Source organism: Mustelus asterias, chromosome 8, assembly GCF_964213995.1.
Source record: "Mustelus asterias chromosome 8, sMusAst1.hap1.1, whole genome shotgun sequence".
NCBI classification, from domain to species: domain Eukaryota; kingdom Metazoa; phylum Chordata; class Chondrichthyes; order Carcharhiniformes; family Triakidae; genus Mustelus; species Mustelus asterias.
This window is the reverse complement of record NC_135808.1, coordinates 57,192,649-57,215,478: the sequence shown is the minus strand read 5'-3', so window position 1 is coordinate 57,215,478 and position 22,830 is coordinate 57,192,649. Positions and strand designations below refer to the sequence as shown.

General features: G+C 43.4%; 1 protein-coding gene across 1 annotated transcript in view; it reads right to left on the bottom strand.

The window, feature by feature from the left end:
- The window catches only part of LOC144497733 (ADAMTS-like protein 2), a 151,019-nt gene that overhangs the window by 80,358 nt on the left and 47,831 nt on the right, over window positions 1–22,830 (bottom strand). Inside the window, exon 7 of the mRNA XM_078219171.1 lies at window positions 13,234–13,371. Coding sequence (XP_078075297.1) covers window positions 13,234–13,371 — 138 coding nt within the window. The remainder of the gene's footprint in view (window positions 1–13,233; window positions 13,372–22,830) is intronic.

The following is a 22,830-nucleotide window of genomic DNA, read 5'->3' as shown; positions in this document are numbered from 1 at the left end:
TGGCTGCACACAGCTTTTCTCACCAGAAGCAGTACTCAGGAAAAACAGAAAATGCCACCATCCTCTCATATCTGCACCCTTCCCCTCAAAAGTCCCACTTCACTCACTCTGCCTTTGTGAACTACCACCCACTCCAACCAGCCTGCCTTCTCCAAAGTCTTGAAATGGGTTGTTGCCTCCAGGTCCTTGTCCACCTTTTCTGTAACTCAATGCAAAAACCTCTCCAGTTTGGTCACAGCGTTGAAATAGCCCTCACAGGGCAAATTACACGCTCCGTGACTGTAACCATGGCGAACCATCTCTCCATCTTCTGTCCAACTTTTGTTATGGTCAAGCACATCATCCTCCTACAACCCTTCTCCCCTGTCGTCCAGCTCAGTGGTACCAGCTAGCTGCCCCAAAGACATTAACAGTCAGCTGCAGTGTGGGATTGTAGGCATGTGGAGGGGTAGCAGGTTCACCTTCTCCGAAGGAACAGCCAGTGACCCATTTGCAATTCCATAGCATTCCTGATCACTTTTTCCCCCTGGTTATTTAACTATTAAATTCAATTTCATCAAGTGGAACAATGGGATGAGAACGCAACCTCTGGGTTATTAATTCAATACCCATAACCGCCAGGATACCATTTGAGTCTTGTTAATGTGCAGAGAGGGAGGAAAAAAGAGAGATGGTTGTAAATTTGTGACCAACAGCAACAAAACCAATTCAGAATCTATTGCGACTGATGAAGCAGCGCAAAGAAATTAATACCCCACAAAAAGGATTCACAGGCATCCTATTTTTTCAGACTAAATGCAGCAAAACCAAGAATTCCATCCCTTGCATGAGTCAGTTGGTAAATTAAAACCAGATCCAGCTCAGGCAATGGTCCCTCTCTGCTACTCTTCAAAGTACCAAAGCTATTCAAGCAGCAACTTTCAAGCATCAGGTTACAGACTCAGGTCACTGCTTGACGTGGGGCATGTTCTGCTGGGTAATGAGTGTCAGCAGACTGATGCAGAATGAAACACAACTTGACTTTAGTTGATCAATCATCCCACATAAAAAGTCTTTTAAGTTTCAAACAAGTACAGAATCACTCCTGGAGTAGATTAGCAAAACCTACCAACCGAGCAGCAAATTCATCAGATTTAGACCTGAAAGTTATTAAAATATTGTTTGAAATTTTGAACCAGCAATAGATGTCCCTGGTCCATATAACCCTTCTAAAGAACTGAAGAGGGATAGAAATGTAATGAATAATATAGTTGGAGAGGGAAATCCAGTAAACACTCATGTTTTAATAATTATTTCAGTCAGCTGTGTGCGCTTCAGCTGGTAGCATTCTCACCTCTGCATCAGAAGGTTGTGGGTCAAGTCCCACTCCAGAGACTGGAGCTCAAATCTAGGCTGGCACTCCCAGTTCAGGGTTGAGGGAGTGCTTGCTGCTGGAGGTGTTGTCTTTCAGATGAGATATTATTACCTTCGGCTTGGATATAAAAGATCCCATGGGGTCTACACTGAGAGCTGCTGAGTGAGCAAGTCTTAAGGGTTCATTTATGTCGGCCTAGTTTTTCTTTCTTTCAATTTAGAAATCAACTAAAAATTACTCAAGTTAAAGTTTATTCCAGCCTTAAACAGGGGTAGAGGGGCTCTCAGAACAGCTGCTGCTAGTTATTAGGTAGCTAGCCTAACCTGGTTTTCAGGGCTTCAATCATTTGTTCTTCAGAAAGTATAAAAAGAGGGGTTCCACATTGCTGCTTGGTTGGCACCGAGTGCTGCTTTGAGTGGATAGTAGTCAGCTGGGAGCTCGGTGAGGGAGGAGCGTGGATTGGACATGGGAGGTGGTCATGTTGCAGGTTAGAAGTGTGCAGGCAGAGAGGGAACGCGTGGGGTGGGGTGTGTGGGGGGGGGGGGGGGGGGTGAGAGAAGGGGAATAGGGATTCGATAGTCAGGGAATCAGATGGGCATTTCTGCAGCTATGATCGTGACTCCCGATGGTGTGTTGTCTCCCTGGTGCCAATGTCATGGATCGGCTACTGGGAGAGGGTAAACAGCCAGAGGTCGTGATTTACATTGGTATCAATGCCATAGATAGGGGGAGGTTCTGAGAGCAGATTTTATGGGGTTAGGAAGGAAATTGAACAGGCAATTGATTGCCTTTAAAGAATTATTACATAGTTTACAGCAATTATATATTCCTTCAGCACACAAAAAAAACCAAAATCAAAAAGTCAGTCAACCGTGGTTAACAAAGGAAGTTAGGATTGTATAAGATTGAAAAAAAAAAGGCCTATAAAGTTGCCTGAAATATAGTCATAAACCTGAGGATTGGGAGCATTTTAGAATATAGCAAAGGTGGACCAAGAAACAGATTTTAAAAAGGAGGAACGGAATAGGAGTGTAAATTAGCAAAAAAATATAAAAACGGACTGCAAAAACTTCTATAGCTTTGTAAAAAGGAAACACTATGTCAAATACAGATTCACTGCAGGAAGAGTCAGGAGAATTTATGATGGAGAATAGAGAAATGGCAGATAAGCTAAATAATTAGAGTCTACGTCAATGTCCATCTTCACGGAGGGCAATACAAGAAATAGAAATCTCCCAGAATTAGAGATCCAAGGGATTAGGAAGAATGAGGAATTAATGGAAATTGCTATTAGTAAAAATGTTGCATTGTAGAAATTGATGAGACTGAAGGTTAATAAGTCCCTGGGACCTGATATTCTACATCCCAAAGTATTAGTAGAGGGCGCAATAGAGATAGCATTGGTGATCATCTTCCAAAATTCTATAGATTCTGGAACAGTTCCTGCAGATTGGAAGGTAGCAAATGTCATTTAAGAAGGGGGAGTGTGACAGTGCTGTGCCTTTAAAAAAATGTATTTTAATTATGTTTCTCTGCAGGATGTTTCAAGCAGGCCCTAACATTTCATTGGTGCCATTTGTCGGTATTCTCGATGCTGCTGAGACAGTATAAATGACATAATCTGGAATTTTACCATCCTACCCATCAAGGGAATTGGAGCAGGCGAGGGGCAGAACACGGAAAGGTCTGTTGACCGGTGAGATTTTTTTTTTTCCACAGAGTATTCCAAGTTTTTCGTTTTGTTTCAGTTGCTGCTAGGAGGAGGCAGTTTCTTTGTCTCTCTCTCTTCAGAGGCTAAAAGTTCCAGCACTGAGGAACCTCAGAGAATTGATCCAACATTCAAAGGACCAATTCCCAGCAGGTGTTAAAAAGCTGCAAATCCAATATCATGTGAGCTTACTTGTTTCATAGAATCATAGAAACCCTACAGTGCAGAAAGAGGCCATTCGGCCCATCGAGTCTGCACCGACCACAATCCCACCCAGGCCCTACCCCACATATTTACCCACTAATCCCTCTAACCTACGCATCTCAGGACTCTACGGGGCAATTTTTAACCTGGCCAATCAACCTAACCCGCACATCTTTGGACGGTGGGAGGAAACCAGAGCACCCGGAGGAAACCCAAGCAGACACAAGGAGAATGTGCAAACTCCACACAGACAGTGACCCAAGCCGGGAATCAAACCCAGGTCCCTGGAGCTGTGAAGCAGTAGTGCTAACCACTGTGCTACCATGCCGCCAAGTATGAAGAAGGGCATTACGCCTGTGGAATAGTGTTTAACTTGGAACAGCAGAGATAGTTAGCTGTTAGGAGTTAAACTGTGTCATGGTTACGTTGTGTTCTTAACTAAACTTGGTTTGATAAATGCTTCCTAGTGGGTCACTTGAATTATATCTGGAGTGAAGCACCTTATGCTCACCCGTGCCAAAATCAAATGTAAAACTTAGCATCTAGGCTAACTTTATAAAACACCTTGGAGTTTCTGGCCTGCATCTTAACAGGAGAGAGAAAACAAAAACTGGGAACTGCAGACCTGATAGCTTTACATCAGTAGTCGGAAAAACGCCGTTAAAGGCCATGATGTGTGGCTATTTATCCAATAGCGATTGATCAACATGGATTTATGAACGACAAACCTGTTGGGAATTTTTCAGAGGATGTTACGAACAGATTTGATAAAAGGGGAGTCCGTGGATGTGGTACATGGATATTTTCAGAAGGCTTTTGATGAAGTCCCCCCGCAGAAGGTGGTGAGCAAAATTAAAGCACGAGAGATATTAGGCAATATACTGGCATGGATTAAGGATTGGCTAACTGGCAGAATACATGGTAGCACCTCTACCAATCAATCAGCACTCTCTTCTCATACACTTAAAATTGATTCCCTGACATTGGTATTAGAACATAGAACAGTACAGCACAGAACAGGCCCTTCGGCCCACGATGTTGTGCCGAGCTTTATCTGAAACCAAGATCAAGTATCCCACTCCCTATCATCCTGGTGTGCTCCATGTGCCTATCCAATAACCGCTTAAATGTTCCTAAAGTGTCTGACTCCACTATCACTGCAGGCAGTCCATTCCACACCCCAACCACTCTCTGCGTAAAGAACCTACCTCTGATATCCTTCCTATATCTCCCACCACGAACCCTATAGTTATGCCCCCTTGTAATAGCTCCATCCATCCGAGGAAATAGTCTTTGAACGTTCACTCTATCTATCCCCTTCATCATTTGATAAACCTCTATTAAGTCTCCCCTCAGCCTCCTCCGCTCCAGAGAGAACAGCCCTAGCTCCCTCAACCTTTCCTCATAAGACCTACCCTCCAAACCAGGCAGCATCCTGGTAAATCTCCTCTGCACTCTTTCCAGCGCTTCCACATCCTTCTTATAGTGAGGTGACCAGAACTGCACACAATATTCCAAATGTGGTCTCACCAAGGTCCTGTACAGTTGCAGCATAACCCCATGGCTCTTAAACTCCAACCCCCTGTTAATAAAAGCTAACACACTATAGGCTTTCTTCACAGCTCTATCCACTTGAGTGGCAACCTTTAGAGATCTGTGGATATGGACCCCAAGACCTCTCTGTTCCTCCACAGTCTTCAGAACCCTACCTTTGACCCTGTAATCCACATTTAAATTAGTCCTACCAAAATGAATCACCTCATATTTATCAGGGTTAAACTCCATTTGTCATTTTTCAGCCCAGCTTTGCATCCTATCTATGTCTCTTTGCAGCCTACAACAGCCCTCCACCCCATCCACTACTCCACCAATCTTGGTGTCATCAGCAAATTTACTGATCCACCCTTCAGCCCCCTCCTCTAAGTCATTAATAAAAATCACAAAGAGCAGAGGACCAAGCACTGATCCCTCCGCTAGCAACCTGCCTCCAATCCGAAAATTTTCCATCCACCACCACCCTCTCTTCGATCAGACAGCCAGTTACCTATCCAATCGGCCAACCTTCCCTCCATCCCACTTTCATCATAAGCCGACCATGGGGGACCTCATCAAACGCCTTACTAAAATCCATGTATATGACATCAACTGCCCTACCTTCATCAACACACTTAGTTACCTCCTCAAAAAATTCTATCAAATTTGTGAGGCACGACTTGCCCTTCACGAATCCGTGCTGACTATCCCAGATTAAGCTGCATCTTCCTAAATGGTTGTAAATCCCATCCCTAAGGACCTTTTCCTCAATTTACCAACCACAGAAGTAAGACTAACCGGTCTATAATTACCAGGGTCATTTCTATTCCCTTTCTTAAACAGAGGAACAACATTCGCCACTCTCCAGTCCTCTGGCACCATCCACGTGGACAGTGAGGACCCAAAGATCAAAGCCAACGGCTCTGCAATCTCATCCCTTGCCTCCCAAAGAATCCTAGGATATATTTCATCAGGACCAGGGGACTTATCGACCTTCAGTTTATTCAAAACTGCCAGGACATCCTCCCTCCGAACATCTATTTCCTCCAGCCTATTAGCCTGTAACACCTTCTCTTTCTCAAAAACATGGCCCCTCTCCTTGGTGAACACTGAAGAAAAGTATTCATTCATCACCTCGCCGATCTCTACCGACTCCGTACACAAGTTCCCACTACTGTCCTTGACCGGCCCTAACCTCACCCTGGTCATTCTTTTATTCCTCACATAAGAGTAAAAAGCCTTGGGGTTTTCCTTGATCCGACCCGCCAAGGACTTCTCATGCCCCCTCCTAGCTCTCCTAAGCCCCTTTTTCAGCTCGTTCCTTGCTAACTTGTAACCCTCAATCGAGCCATCTGAACCTTGTTTCCTCATCCCTACATAAGCTTCCCTCTTCCTTTTCACAAGACATTCCACCTCTTTCGTGAACCATGGTTCCCTCACTCAGCCATTTCCTCCCTGCCTGACAGGGACATACCTATCAAGGACACCCAGTACTTGTTCCTTGAAAATGTTCCACTTTTCATTAGTGCCTTTCCCTGACAGTTTCTGTTCCCAACTTATGCCCCCTAATTCTTGCCTAATCGCATCATAATTACCTCTCCCCCAATTGTAAACCTTGCCCTGCCGTACGGCCCTATCCCTCTCCATTGCAATAACAAAAGACACCGAATTGTGGTCACTATCTCCAAAGTGCTCTCCCACAACCAAATCTAACACTTGGCCCGGTTCATTTCCCAGTACCAAATCCAATGTGGCCTCACCTCTTGTTGGCCTATCCATGTATTGTGTCAGGAAACCCTCCTGCACACACTGCACAAAAACTGCCCCATCCGAACTATTTGACCTACAAAGGTTCCAATCAATATTTGGAAAGTTAAAGTCCCCCATGACAACTACCCTGTGACCCCCACACATATCCATAATCTGCTTAGCAATTTCTTCCTCCACATCTCTATTACTATTTGGGGGCCTATAGTAAACTCCTAACAATGTGGCCGCTCCTTTCCTATTTCTAACCTCAGCCCATATTACCTCAGTGTGCAGATCCCCCTCGAAGTGCCTTTCCGCAGCCGTTAAACTATCCTTGATTAACAATGCTACTCCTCCACTTCTTACCAGCTTCCCTACACTTACTGAAAAATCTATACCCCGGAACGTCCAACAACCATTCCTGTCCTTGTTCTACCCACGTCTCCGTAATGGCCACAACATCGTAGTCCCAAGTACCAATCCACGCCCCAAGTTCATCTACCTTGTTCCGGATGCTCCTTGCATTGAAGTAGACACACTTCAACCCACCTTCCTGTCTACCGGTACCCACCCTTGACCCTGATACCTTCCCCAATACCTCACCACCCTTAACACTGACTTCTGGACTACAACTCCTTTTCCCACTCCCCTGACAAATTAGTTTAAACCCCCCTGAAGAGCCGTATCAAATTTCCCTCCCAGGATATTGGTGCCCCTCTGGTTCAGGTGCACCCTGTCCTGTTTGTACAGGTCCCACCTTCCCCAGAATGTGTTCCAATTATCCACGTATCTGAAACCCTCCCTCCTACACCATCCCTACAACCACATGTTTAACTGCACTCTCTCCCTGTTCCTCAACTCGCTATCACGTGGCACCGGCAACGTACCAGAGATGACCACATGTTTTGTCTTGGCTCCCAGCTTCCAGCCCAGCTCCCGAAATTCCTGTTTTAAATCCCCGTCCCTTCTCTTACCTATGTCGTTGGTACCAATGTGTACCACAACTTGTGACTGTTTCCCCTCCCCCTTAAGAATCCGGAAAACACGGTCTGAGACGTCACGGACCTTGGCATCCGGTAGGCAACATACCATCCATGAGTCTCTTTTGCTGCCACAGAACCTCCTATCTATCCCTCTAACTAATGAGTCCCCAATAACTATTGCCCTCCCGCTCTGCCCCTTACCCTCCCGAGCCACAGAGACGGACACAGTGCTGGAGATCCTCTCACTGTGGCTCACCACTTGCAACTGTCCTGATGAGTGCAAGATAAAAACTGTTGACAAAATATTTTTTTTAATCAATACTCAATATATCAATGATTTGGATGTGGGGACCAAACGTAGTTTTCTTTCCAGGATGACACAAAGCTAGGTACAAATGTGTTGTGAGGAAGGTGCAAAGAGGCTTCAAGAGCATTTGGACAGACTTAGCGCATGGGCAGGAACATGGCAGATGGAATTTAATGCAGAAAAAGTGAGAGGTTATCCACTTTGGTAAGAGGAACAGATGCACAGAGTATTTCTTACATGATGAGAGATGAGAAAATGTACATCTGGATGCCCTTATCATAAGTCACTGATAACTAATGTGCAAGTGCAGCAAGCTATTCGGAAGGCAAATGGAAAGTTAGCCTTTAATTGCAAGAGGATCGGAATACAGGAGTATTGAACTCTTGCTTCAAATGTATAGAACCTTGGTTAGGTCACATCTGGAGTACTGCATCCGGTTTTGGTTAGCAAATCTCAGGAAGTTTATTATTGCCATAGAGGAAATGCAAAGGTATACCAGACTTGATCCTGGGATGGCAGGATTGTCCTGCGAAGAGAGATTGGCAAACTGGGCCTGTATTCTCTAAAGTTTCAAAGAATGAGGGGCAATCTCATTGAAACCTACAAAATAGTTAAAGAAATAGGCAAGGTAGATGCTTCCCTGGTTGCGAAGTCTAGAACCAGAGAACACAATTATACAATAAAGGAGTCAAAGAATCACAGACTCCCTACAGTGCAGAAGGAGGTCATTTGGCCCATCGAGTCTGCACCGACCACAATCCCACCCAGGCCCTATTCCCATAACCCCACATATTTACCCCACTAATCCCCGACACTAGAGTCAATTTAGCATGGCCAATCAATCTAACCCACACATCTTTGGATTGTGGGAGGAAACCAGAGCACCCGGAGGAAACCCACGCAGACATAGGGAGAACGTGCAGCCACCGCACAGACAGTGACCCAAGGCCGGAACTGAACTGGGTCCCTGGCGCTGTGCGGCAGCAGTGCTAACCACTGTGTCACTGGCACAGTGGGAGGAGGAGAAATTGTTTTACTCAGAAGGTTGTGAGGGCTGTGGAAGCTCAATCATTGAGTATGTTTAAAGCAAAGATTGACAGATTTCTAAATACCAATGAGATCAAGGGGTATGGGGTAAGTGTGGGAAAAAGGCATTGAAGTGGATGATTAGCCATGTAAGTATTGAATGGCAGAGCAAGCTTGACAGGGCTCGACAGGCTGAATGGCTTCTTCCTGCTCCAATGGAACTACTTTTAAGAAAACGAGGGCATTCTTTCTTGCGTCCTAGCCTTTACTTAACCTTCAACCAACATCACGGAAACACAAGATCTGGTTATAATATTGCTGTTTATGGGATCTTGCTGTGTGCCATTTGGCTGCTGTGTTTCACACATTACAACAGTGACTACACTTTTCAAAAAGACATCAAGGTTCTGAAAGATGGAATATAAGTCAAAGTTCTTTCCTCAGTCATTGCAAGATCAATTCCACAACCCAAAAGGAGGAGGCAGGGAGATTAACATTGGAAAGTCACCATTTTATAAATTCCCTTGAATTAAGATTGTACCTATTCTTTCTTTAAGCTGTGCAATTGCATGGAGCCTCAGGTGGATCCAGTGAAGTACACCTCCCTCGATGGTACTAGCTGATGTCTCATCAACATCTCAATTATTTTCATACTACCTATTCCAGACAAACTTTTTCCACAATCGTACATGTACCGATCAGGTCAAGTAGGTCATTCAATGTAATTATTGAGTAAAATGTGAGGGGCCCCAAACCGCACCTTTATATGGGGCCCCAGCAAACAAACAGTGGCCCCAGATGGTCATAGTGAGAATTTAATCAGGGAGCAATAGTTTGGGACTCAAACAGATGATACAACATAAAACAAGTCTAACTCTATGTTTACATTCTTAAGAATGTTTACATTTTTATTGCTGAACACAGTTCATTTATTTTGATTACATGGTCACTGGAAGTGGTTACAAATCCTACAGGATCTCAAATGGGAAACACTGGAGTTAGCCCAAGATTCTGCAGTTAAATCATTTAATATTTTATAAATTCCTCGTTTGGTCTTTTTACCTGTTTAAGACTCCTGCAACACAAGATGTAAACAGACCAACTTCCCACAAGAAGCCTCAGTCTGACAGTGTCAAACTACCAATGCCTTACTGGTTGTGGTCTGCTCGTATTATAACAGAGGGAAAAATTACCAATGGTTGGTGGAATTGGCCACAAAAAAAAAATCGACCATCTCCTGAGAACATGACAGTGTTGGAAGGTGGTCAGACTGTACATTAGAGGGATAAGACATTTTTGCCATTCAGTGTGACACTCCTGCAGTTATACACTGAAATGTCAGCCTGGATCATGTGCTCAAGTATCCGGAATGGGGCATGAATCCACAACCTTCTGACTGAAGGGGGGTGAAAGTGCTACCAGCTGAATCTATGTCGTGTAACACCCAATGATCCCAATTACCAAGATCAGAGTGATAACTGAGCAGCAACCAGAGGTAAATGGGGCTGTGAGGACGTTGGATCACCGACAACGTGCCAACGTGACTAGGAAACATCACTGGCTTCTATGGCTGCTCTGAATGCTTCAAAGGCTGTGTACAGAAAAACAACCAAAAAGATCATTGAGGATCCAGGATGGTCTTAAGACTCTATTATTAATAAGGCACTGAGCAAGGTTGTCCCATTCCACAATTGACTTATTGGAAGAAAAGTAACTCAGACACAAGAACATGCTATTTCTAAAGTTATCACTAATTTTTCACTTTTTAAACATACATACATTCTTATTGCGGAATACGGTTCATTTATTTTGATTACACAAGCACTGGAAGTGGTTACAAATCCTACAGGACCTCAAATGGGAAACTCTGGAGTTAGCCCAAGATCCTGCAGTTAAAACCATTTACTATTTTATAAATTCCTCATTTGGTCTTTTTGCCTGTTCAAGATCACCAGGAGGGGGAGACTATCTTACAGAACAGACCTGTAAAAACACATGGATGAGAGAGAAACTGAACTGGTTTATCAGTGGTAAGAGGGCACGATACAGATAATTTACCCGTGATATATTTAAGAAAAACTTGGACGGGTTCATGGATGAGAGGGGTGTGGAGGGATATGGTCCAAGTGCAGGTCAGTGGGACTAGGCAAAAAATGGTTCGGCACAGACAAGAAGGGCCAAAAGGCCTGTTTCTGAGCTGTAATTTTCTATGGTTCTATGGTTCTATCCCCAACTCCTCTCCCACAAACACTGCAAATCCTGTGTTAATTGACCAATCAACTCCCACTTGATTATTTGCTTGAAGCAGTACATTATTTTGCTCGTACAAAAGGGACAAAAATCATCAATATCAACCAGAATAATACACTGATCTACTATTGGTCTGAATAGCAGAGTCACAAGTGTAAGGAGAAAACAGTCAAAACTCCAAATCTTTCAGGTATAAAACTGGAAATATGCTTTAAAAACTTGAATGTCCAAAAGATAGACAGTCCACAAAGAGGAAGATTTGTGTTTATATAATGTCTTTAAAACCTGAACACAGCCCCCAAAGCACCATGTTGAAATGTACGAAGTAGAACAGCCAATTTGTGATCAGTAACCTCCTGCAGACAGCAACGTGATAACAACCAGATGTGCTGATGGAGGGATAAATATTGGCCAGAAGTCCAGGTAGAACTTGCCTGTGCTTTTTTGAAATGCCTTCATGGGATTTCTTTTGACATACACCTCAGGGACAATGGGGCCTTGGCTTAATTTTCTTATGTGAAAGACAGCACCCTCTGACACTGCACCAGTATTGCACTGGAATGTCAGCTTAGATTCTGTGCTGAAGTACCCTGGAGTGGAATTTGAGGAGCCACTGCAGACACACTGATGTCTTGAGATCAAAACAACTTTTCACTTGAATGAGAAAGCTGTGAGCAATGCATTAAATATAGGGTTCTTGTACATTTTCAAGAAATATTGTTATTTATTACCCTTAAGAGGTTGGTGGAGGACCTTCTTGTATTGCTGCACTCCATGCAGGGAAGGTGCTCCCACATTGTTGCAAGGTATTTGATTCACCATTGTCACATGTATTAGTATACAGTGAAAAGTATTGTTTCTTGCACACCATACAGACAAAGCAAAAAGTTCATAGAGAAGAAAAGGAGAGAGTGCAGAATGTAATGTTACAGTCATAGCTAGGGTGTAGAGAAAGATAAACTTTCTTAGTCTGAGGTAGGTCCATTCAAAGTCTGATGGCAACAGGGAAGAAGCTGTTCTTGAGTCGGCTGGTATGTGATCTTAGACTTTTGTATCTTTTTCCTGACGGAAGAAGGTGGAAGAGAGAATGTCCGGGGTGAGTGGGGTCCTTGATTGTGCTGGCTGCTTTTCCGAGGCAGCGGGAAGTGTAGACAGTGTCAATGGATGGGAGGCTGGTTTGCGTGATGGACTGGGCTACATTCACAACCTTTTGTAGTTTTTTGTGGTCTTTGGCAGATTAGGAGCCACACCAAGCTGTGATATAACCAGAAAGAATGCTTTCTATGGTGCATCTGGAAAAGTTGGAGTGTGTTGTAGTGGACATGCCAAATTTCCTTAGTCTTCTGAGAAAGTAGAGGCGTTGGTGGGCTTTCTTAACTATGGTGTTGGCATGGGGGGGGGGGGGGGGGGGCGGGTTTGGAGATGAGTTTTGTAGGAATAATGGTGTTGAAGGCTGAGCTGTAGTCAATAAACAGAAATCTGACATTGGTGTCTTTATTATCTAGGTGTTCCAGGGTTGAGTGCAGGGCCAGGGAGATGGCGTCTGCAAATTCTCCTCCAACTCAATTTTCAAGTTTGCTGATGACACCACCATATTGGGTTGGATCTCAAACAATGACGAGATGGAGTACAGGAAAGAGAGAGAATCTAGTAAACTGGTGCAACGACAATAATCTCTCCCTCAATGTCAACAAAACAAAGGAGATTGTTTTGTCTGCTGTGCTGAAGGAAGTTGCAGGATTTGACCCAGTGTTTATGAAGGAACAGTAATACATTTCTGAGTCAGGATAGGAAGGAACTTTGAGATGGTGATGTTCCCATGCACCTGTAAGTCCTTGCCCTTCCAAGTGGCGGTGGTCACAGATTCGTGAAGTGCCATCACAATCACCCAGGAAACACAGCCAGAAACCAAGCCGGTTCACTTCAGCCTTTGCGCAACATTGCTGACAACTTTCATGGTAGTTACTGTGTGCTACTATTGCCGATCAACACTTTGCCCTTAAACAACTATCATTTGCATTGCAACCTTTTGTCTGGCTTCAAGGTTGCAAAGTGCTTCACAGATCACAATGGGAAAAAAGGGTGTTAGCAGCAAACAGCAAAATTCTTTACCACTCACCTTTGTTGTAAACAGTGCCTTTCCTGTGACATGACTCCTCCTCCACAGCTCCGACTGCAGGTGGACCAGGAGCTCCATTCTCCCCACCACTCAGCTACATCCTCCTCTCTGCTTTGGTCCTTCTCCGTGACTTCACTACTGTCCTGACAAAAACAACAAGAAAAACATCCATTTGCATCCATCAACCATTAAATAGTCCAGGCATCAAACATGGCAACAAAAAGCATGTGGATCGAGAAAAGAACTTGCAATTAGTACCTTTCACAACTTTGAACATCTGAAAATTCTTGACAGCTACTAAGTAGCTTTGAAGTCAAAGTTGTAATGTAGGAAAGGAAACTTGGCAGCCAACGTGCATACAACAAAGTCCCAAAAACAACATGACATGTGCCAAGTAATCTTCTTTAGTGATGTTCAACGTAAAAATATTAACCAGGATATTGGAAAAGACTCCCTTTTTCTTCAAACTCATCTTTCCCCATCTCTGTAACCTTCTCCAACCACTGTAATCTCTTCACTCCTCCAATTTTGACCTCTTGTGTATCCCAGGGTTTCATCACTTCAACTGTTCAAGCCTTGGAATTCCCTCTAACAAGACCTTATTAACAAGGTCAACTGGGTGTTTTCTTCCTTCACCCATCCACAAACATCTGCACCATTTGTTTTTGAGGAGTACAAACACTCAGAACATTTGCTCGCTCCCATTATTCATGAGGCCCGGTTTTTGTGTACAGCAGGATCCCATAAGTGTGCAGTTGTTGTTAGGGCAGCAGATCTCCCTGAAGCACCAAAGAAATCCAGCTATTCCGAGGCAAGTCCTCAAATAACAACCCAAGCCCAAAAATCAAATTTCAAGACAATATACATTCTGGGAGCTACAGTTACCATGCCAGGTGGTTAGGATATAAAATTACAGGGGATGATTAAGGCACACAGCATCGATGTATTTAACAGGAAGCAAGATAAGTAGATGAGAGAGAAAGAAGAAATAGGGCTAGATGCTTATAGAATGAGGCTGGTTTAGAGCATAAACACTGGCATAGATATACTGAGTTGATTGGCCTACTGTAATTCTGCATAATACCCTCCAGGTACAAAAGACTGATCTCCAAGTACTGATACAAGAAAATCCTCACAAAAAATCATAGGTTTTTTTTTTAAATCACCACATCCCTTTCCCATTTATTTTCTTTGAGCTAATTATTTTGGGGACAGTAAAACAAAAAGAAATCATGTGGTGACAGAAATGAAAACAAAATGCTGGAAATACTCAGCAAGTTGGGCAGAATTCTGCAGTAACAGAGTTAATGTTTCAAGTCAATGACCTTTGACGAAAGACTCAGGTATTTCAATTAATTGCATGTTCTGTGTTGGTATTATTGTCCTGTAATAAATGTTAACAGTGCTGTTATTCCATAGTCCTACATATTATCCAGATTAACAATATATTCACATATACCAATTTATTAATTGAAGCTACTGACCATCTATTAATTACTGATGCAGTAGCACTTCACTTTTTTTTTAATGTTTTTTTTCCTGCACACTGCCCTTGGTTAATCTAGAATGTTCTGGAGCATTGGCTGACTAGGGACAAGGAAAGCGTTACACAGCGCATTTCCTCAAGTAATTAAAATAAATGGACAAAAGGTACATTAAGACAACCCATCAATAGGAGTTGATCAGGTTATTCTTGTCCTTCCTCAATAGAGGCATGTAGCTCACAACCACTACCACAAATGGAATTTCAGGCATGTTTTGTGAGAACTTTCTAATCATTAGATGAAGAGGGAATTAATTCAAAGTTCAAATGGACCAGAACCATGCAGTACTTATGATAAAATGAGTTGATGGGGTAGATAGAGAAATTACTTCCTCTGGTGGGAGAATCCAGTCCATGGAAACATAACCATAAAAGTAGAACCAGGATGTTCAGAGATGAAGTCAAGAAGCACTTCCTCGCACAGTAACGGAAATCTGGAACATGTTCCCACAAAAGGCTGTAGTTGAAGGGGAGGGGGAGTGGAACAGGGACAACTTGAGCTTTCAAAATTGAGTAATAGATTTCATTTTGCAAGGATGTCAGGAGATTGGAGACAAGGTGGGTAAATGGAGTTAAGATACAGATCAGCCATAATGTAAATAAGTGGCAGAACAGGATTGAGGAGCTGAATGGCCTAGGTGATGTTCCTAACGTTACTAGGAGCAACTGCTGTGCTGTCAGGGTGTTGAATGTAGTCTTTCAGGACACAGACTGATATTTTGTTGGGTTTGTATAGCAACTGTTAGGGACCAGATCAGAATCCCCAAGGTATATTATGAAGTTAGACTAGACCCCAACTTTTTTTTAAATTTTGGCATTAGTGTGAGGATAAGGTGTTTCACTTCAAATGTGATTCTATTAGCACACTTGGAAGCTTTTATCAAAAACAATACAGTTTAAATATAATGAATGAATTAGCTTACTTTGAACAATTTAAATACTTAAAACATGACAAGATAAACAGTCTATATCTATTGGTTCCAATTGAAGCAATATCCTCCCCACCCGTAAATTCCTCTTAAAAATCATTTAGCAAATAATATAGGCTTCCATGGTTTTAACTTGGCACCGGTCCTAGAACCTCTTAACACTCCAGAACAGAGCTCCAGAGAAAGCCGTGTCTTCAAACAGCAGAGCTCCTGAAAGAGGGAGGGGGAGAAACACCTCTTGCCTTTTGCAGATCCCAGCAAACAACTGCCTACTTGTCTCTCTCTCTCTCTAAGCTTAGCTCTGCCCATTCACATGAAATTTTGGGGACAACCCAAAAAATAAACAAAACTGCATTAGCCCAGATTAAAACAAACACCCCATTATCTAGGATCAATTATGCCACTACATTCTGAGCATGTGGGCTGCCAGTTGCAGACAAATTGGCACCGCAATCAGAGCTGAAGTTTAAAACATTCCCTTCACAAGAACTATGATATAGATACATTTCTTAAAGGCACGGTATTATCACACAACCAGCATCAGGCCCTACCTCATGATAAACTAAACTGTAGAGTAATTAGCACAATGTAGACCCACTGGCACCCTCACCATATAGCAGACTCAAAAGGAGAACAGATTTTCTGATACCAAAAGATGTTGCTATCTAAGTATTGAGGCCAATGCTCTGCCAAAGCCAGCCACCAGAAGGCAAAGGATTGATCATATCCATGAGGAAGGGTTTGCCTCCCCCAAGGTCCTGCCTTTAAATTAACCAACATCAGAAATTTAGCTCACAGAATCATTACAACACAGAGGTAGCCATTCAGCCCATGTCCACACCAGCTCTGCGAATGAGCATTTTACTAATGCCACTTTCCTGCTCTCTCCTCATAACCCTGCGCATTTTTCTTTTTGAAATAGCAGTCACTCAAATCAGCCTCCCATCCATTGACTCTGTCTACACTTTCCGCTGCCTCAGCAAAGCAGCCAGCATAATTAAGGACCCCACACATCCCGGACATTCTCTCTACCACCTTTTTTCGTCGGGAAAAAGATACAAAAGTCTGGAGGTCACGTACCAACCGACTCAAGAACAGCTTCTTCCCTGCTGCCATCAGACTTTTGAATGGACTTACCTCACATTAAGTTGATCTTTCTCTACCCCCCAGCTATGACTGTAACACGACATTCTGCACCCTCTCCTTTCCTTCTCTATGAACGGTATGCTTTGTCTGCATAGCGTGCAAGAAACAATACTTTTCACTGTATACCAATACATGTGACAATAATCAAATCAAAATCAAAATCTATTTTCAGTTTTGAATGCCTCAGTTGAACCCACTTCAACCAGCTGATCCTCCCTGGAGTGTGCACAGCCACCATTCTTCGACTGCCACTCTTGACAACCTGTCTGGGACCCTCAAACACATTGACCACAACAGGAATCAAGGCCAGTTTAGGAAGAGGAAGACGCAGAATGCATGCACATGCCCTGCCACCTTATACACGTGATTCTCATGATGCAGTGACATTTTATTGCTTTTCAGCCTTTTAGCGAAGATCAAGCGCCAGATCAAGTCCAAGAGGGGGTGCAATGCCTTATCTCATCAGCTTGGATCTTGTATGTCTCCTTTGTGGGGATCATGAATTGGGTTAAATTGGAATTTGAATTTGGTTTTTGGAGCAAACAAGAAATGGATCTGGTTCTGCCACAGTCCACTCGCGCATTGGCTTGTAACTTTAACAAAGGAGTAAAAAAGTTTAAAATTATGCAGTGACATTTTATGACATGCCAACATACAACACCACTGAAAAGTATATTCCCCTAATGTCCTAACAGTGCATGCATACTTTACATAACATTTCACCATCTGACCCAAAATGTGCGCTGTCCAATGTTATGGAAAGACACACAGACGAGGAAGGTCCTAGATTCCGTGAACTGAACCAGGAAAGCATGATGCAGCTTCTGATTCAAAATAATAGAGGGCATGGTCGTGGAAAGCAGGCAGTTTCTGCTCCTAATCATTTTTGCATTGGGGAGTATGCACACATTAAAAGCATGGACAGGTTCAGGGTGGCTACAATGTCTATAAATGTCCCAGTTGAATAGTTTGCCAAGGTTTACCACTTACGTTAACACAAGAACAATAGGCACCTGAGTGAGTTCCAACAATATAGAGCCAGATGCCAAAGGTCAACAACCTCAGGAAACAATGGGGTCACAGTGAGACAAGGAGGCAAAATTTGATGGAAAACTGGAATTGGAATAACAGCAGTATGGATCTGATTAAAATCCACACACCCAGTACTACCAGCCAGCAGATTTAGAAAAATTATTACACGTAAAATAATCAGCAGTCATTAGAGGGGAAATTAAGGCTCAGGGGAATTCATTCCTACCTAAGAGTACAGAAAATTCCTAAAACAATTTTTTTAAGCCAATGCAGAGCCATGTGTTAAGGGAACATTCCCTTTCATTACTATCCGCAATCAATTCCCAGCTAGAGGCTCAGGGAAAGGTAGGGAGGACTGAGGAAGTGTTTCCAGCAAGCTTCCTAGTGGTTAGCTACAGAACAGCAACAGTGGAAACCTGGGACTGGGTCATCCTCTGACCCCCTAAGATGCAAAAACAAGTAAACTGAACGCTGGCTCCCTGGCAGTTCATAGGTTATTTCCACCACCAGAATTATACTGTGCAAACCAAGGCTTGATCGCTATCTATGCTGTTAGCTTCAATCAACCTCATTAACCCGGGGCCAGGAAAGGGAAAAATAATTCCGTTGTGGTGCTGTGACTTCTGTAACAGAGCACTTTCCAGAGCTCTGTGGCCCACACACACTCAATCATTCCAGCCTTGATGAGCTCTACTCACTTAACCACAAATTGTATTAACGATCCTGTCCCCAATTGGTAAAACCATGATCAGGCAGGGGACGAGGCTAGTCCATTGCACTGATGGTGTGCTGACACCTGCGATCGTGGTTTGCCTAAAGTAAAGGATCAGCGTAGCCAACAAGGTAAAACCGAGACTTTAAATCATCTCAGCCCTTTGGCTAAGATATAGCGTTCGATCAAGCCCAGGAGGGAGTGCAATGCCTCATCCTGTCAGCTTAGATCTTGCTTGATCGAACCCAAGATGGGATGCAGTGCCCAATCAGCTTGGACCTGGTTTGTCCCTCATGTGGGAATCATGATTGGGTTCAATTTGAATGGGCTTTTTTGATTAGAAATAAAATGCCGGGAAAAACAAATCTCCAAATTACTACACTGCCTCACTCTTACCCTGATCGTTGAATGGTAGCTGTTATCCAATGGCTCTGCCTTCAGCCTCATCTCCAGCTTCAACATTTATATTGTGTGTGAGCAAGCGTTAATAATCAATGTGTCAGCGATTCTAATGTACAGCAAGATTTCACAAGCAACGATCAAAGGTCACAAGTATAGGTTGAGAGGCAGTAGATTTAAAACAGAGATGAGGAGGAACTACTTCTCGCAGAGGATGGCGAATTTGTGGAACTCACTGCCCCATAGCGAGGTGGAGTCTGAATCATTAAATGGTTTCTAGGAGGAGATAGATATATTTCTGATTTTAAAAACGGGTTAAAGAGATGGAGAACAAGTAGGGAGGTGGATTTGAGACTAGGGAGAGATCAACCATGATCCGATCGAGTCTGCTCCACCATTCAAAGGGTTGAATTTGCCTACTTCTGCCCCTAATTCCTATGCTCAAGATTAACATCTATTCAATTTAGTGAACAACAGAATGAGCAACAATAAGTTTATTGTTGTTGCCACTGGTTGAAGGAGAAATATTTCCCAGGCACTAGGACTGCATCACCAGCCCCACCTCTGCTATCCTTCAAAATAAAAACAGCATCCACCTGATCCATTGGAACAAACAGATGAGGCATATTCTGCTGGCTCGTCTAATGAATGGCACCTTGGGCAAAGCAACAGTCCCTAGGGATATTAGCATTGATGATTTGTTCCAATGCATTTGAGCCAAGCTGACACTTAGCAATTGTTCCCCACATCGTGCACTCCATGACTGGAGGCTCATGCATCCAGTACACTCAACAAGCCCCTTTACATAGCAAGGGCAGCATGGTGGCACAGTGGTTCGCATTGCTGCCTCACAGCACGAGGGACCCGGGATCGATTCCAGCCTTGGGTCACTATGTGTGCAGTTTGCACATTCTCCCTCTGTCTGCGTGGGTTTCCTCTGGGTGTTCTGGTTTCCTCCCACAGTCCAAAGATGTGCAGGCCAGGTTAACTGGCCATGTCAGGGGGATTAGTAGGATAAATACATGGGGTTACGGGAATAGTGCCTAGGTGGGATTGTTGTCAATCGATGGGCCAAATGGCCTCCTTCTGCATTGTAGTGATTCTATGAAGGTGTTTAACAGCAACATTATTTGACAAAACATTGATCCCCAAGCCAGTTAATTATTCAGGCAGGTGAAAGAGAAATTTAAGGATTTTATTTATTTCACAAAGTGGACACCACCGGCTCAGCTAGCATCACCCATGAAAGCAATGTACCTTGGTAGCAAATCAAAGAATTAACCCTAATCAGCTGAACATTCACACTTTTACGATTAATATATGCATTATTTTCATGTTATATTTACTGTAGTAGGCCAACACAAAGAAACTGCTTTGAACTTGACTTTTATAATAACTTGTGTATTAATTATGGGTTATTGCATAATTAGGAACCAGCCAGAAACAGATGGTTGACCAAATAATCTACCTCAATTAAGATGTAATTGAAACAGTGAATAATCAAGTAGATATGTTAAGGTCGGATTTAAAAGCCTATATACTAAAACCTTGCTGTAAGGTTCTGCTTTGGATAGCAACAAATCAGATATTTGGTGCTAAACTGAGCACATGCCCTGGTCAAAATGGACAATTGTGCAAAGTTAGATAACAAAAGACACTCAAAAGAAACATTATCCCTTCAAAAGAACTTACATAGCCGGTCAAACTCCAATTTTGTGGAAAAGGTCTCTGTTAATTGCTACCTCAACTTCGGTTTCAACCATGGAACAGTGAGCAGGAGTCTCATCTCTCAGTCAGCAGGCTGTGGGTTCTTGACCTTTTGGCTAAGAACAAGCCCAATATGGGGAGCAATGCCTCATCTTGTTTGTCTCTCTTGTGGGGACCATGATTTGGATTCAATTTGAATGTGTTTTTTGGAGAAAGCAAAGGATAGATTTGGGTTCGCCTGGTCCACTCTGAGTATTGGCTTTGTAACTTGAAGAATGGAGTAAAAAGTTTTTAAAAGTGGGTTCAAGCTCTACTTGAGACTTGAGCATAACTACTAGGCTGACACATCAGTCCAATACGGAGGAAGTGCTGTACTGTCAGAGATGCTGTCTTTTGAATCTAAAAGTTCCCACGGCACTTTTCAGAGAGCCAGGGCATTCTTTTTAGTGTTTGACCAATATTTATCCCTCAACCCACATTACTAAAACAGATTTTATGACCACTATCATAGCTTGATGTGCTCCAATTGACTGCTATGTTTCCTACTTTACAGCTCTCTACATTTTAAAAGTACTTCACCAGTTGTGTAGCTCTTGGCATTGCTGTGAAAAGCACGATATAGATGCAAGTAGTAGGAGTGCGTCGAGAAAGCAAAACTCAGGGTAACAGGGCAAATAGACAGCAGATAAAAGCAGGAGAACCGACGACTGAAAGGCTGGTGAAAGTGAAGGGAAACTGTGCGTGACAAACTGGCAGTAGAGTCAGAATGGGCAATAAGTCAGAGTCCAAGCCAATGTTCCTTCGAAGCTGCACAGCCCTCATCCTGCTCTGCCAATGTGCTAACCAGCCCTTTCAGGTATGTCTGCATGCCATGTTAAAAATGTCAACTTGTGCGCTTAAATATATCGCCCATACATTCAAAAGTAAATTAGAGGATAAAGTTGGTCAAAGCACGAGCTAAGTGATAAACACGAGGAAAGCAATTCAAACAGGTATCGCTGCCACAGAGTGAGCGGGTGAGCAAATTAACAATCATTCAGATGTCTGTTTCTTAGAGTGGTCAGTGTTCACACCTTAAACGCCAGCGTCTTAGAGGTGTGAAGTGCTACAGGAGTGGTCCCAAGCACTTAAACAGAAGCACGGGACAAAAGTAGCAGAGGGATGAAAACACAGTACATTTGCAAAACCAAAGTCAGAGTGGAGTGCAGGAGCCTGTGAAAGTCAAGTGATATCACAACAAAGTGAGGAAGAGCTCAGGTGAGTAAATCAAGAGAAAAACAACAACAAAATAAGCAGTCTACCTAATTTCAATTCAAGGTTAACCATAGACATAGGTAAGAGAAGGGACGGGGATTTAAAACAGGAATTCAGGGAGCTAGGGTGGAAGCTGAGAGCCAGGACAAACCATGTTGTCATCTCTGGTATGTTGCCGGTGCCACGAGATAGCGAGTTGAGGAACAGGGAGCGAGTGCAGTTAAACACGTGGATGCAGGGATGGTGTAGGAGGGAGGGTTTGAGCTATGTGGATAACTGGAACACTTTCTGGGGAAGGTGGGACCTGTACCAACAGGATGGGTTGCACCTGAACCACAGGGGCACCAATATCCTGGGGCAGGGGGGGGGAAATTTGTCAGGGGGATGGGAAAAGGAGTTGTAGTCCGGAGGTCAGTGAGTGTAGTCAGATACTGGGATGGGTATCAAGGTCAAAGGTGGGTACCAGCAGACAAGAAGGTGGGTTGAAGTGTGTCTACTTCAACGCAAGGAGCATCCGAAATAAGGTAGGTGAACTTGGGGCGTGGATTTGCACTTGGGACTACGATGTTGAGGCCATTACGGAGACATGGGTAGAACAAGGACAGGAATGGTTGTTGGAAGTTCCAGGGTATAGATGTTTCAGTAAGTGAAGGGTAGGTGGTAAAAGAGGTGGAGGAGTGGCATTGTTAATCAAGGAGAGTTTAACGGCTGCAGAAAGGCATTTTGAAGGGGATCTGCCTATAGAGGTAATATGGGCTGAGGTTAGGAATAGGAAAGGAGCAGTCACATTGTTAGGAGTTTACTATAGGCCCCCAAATAGTAATAGAGATGTGGAGGAAAAAATTGCTAAGCAGATTATGGATAGGTGTTAGGGT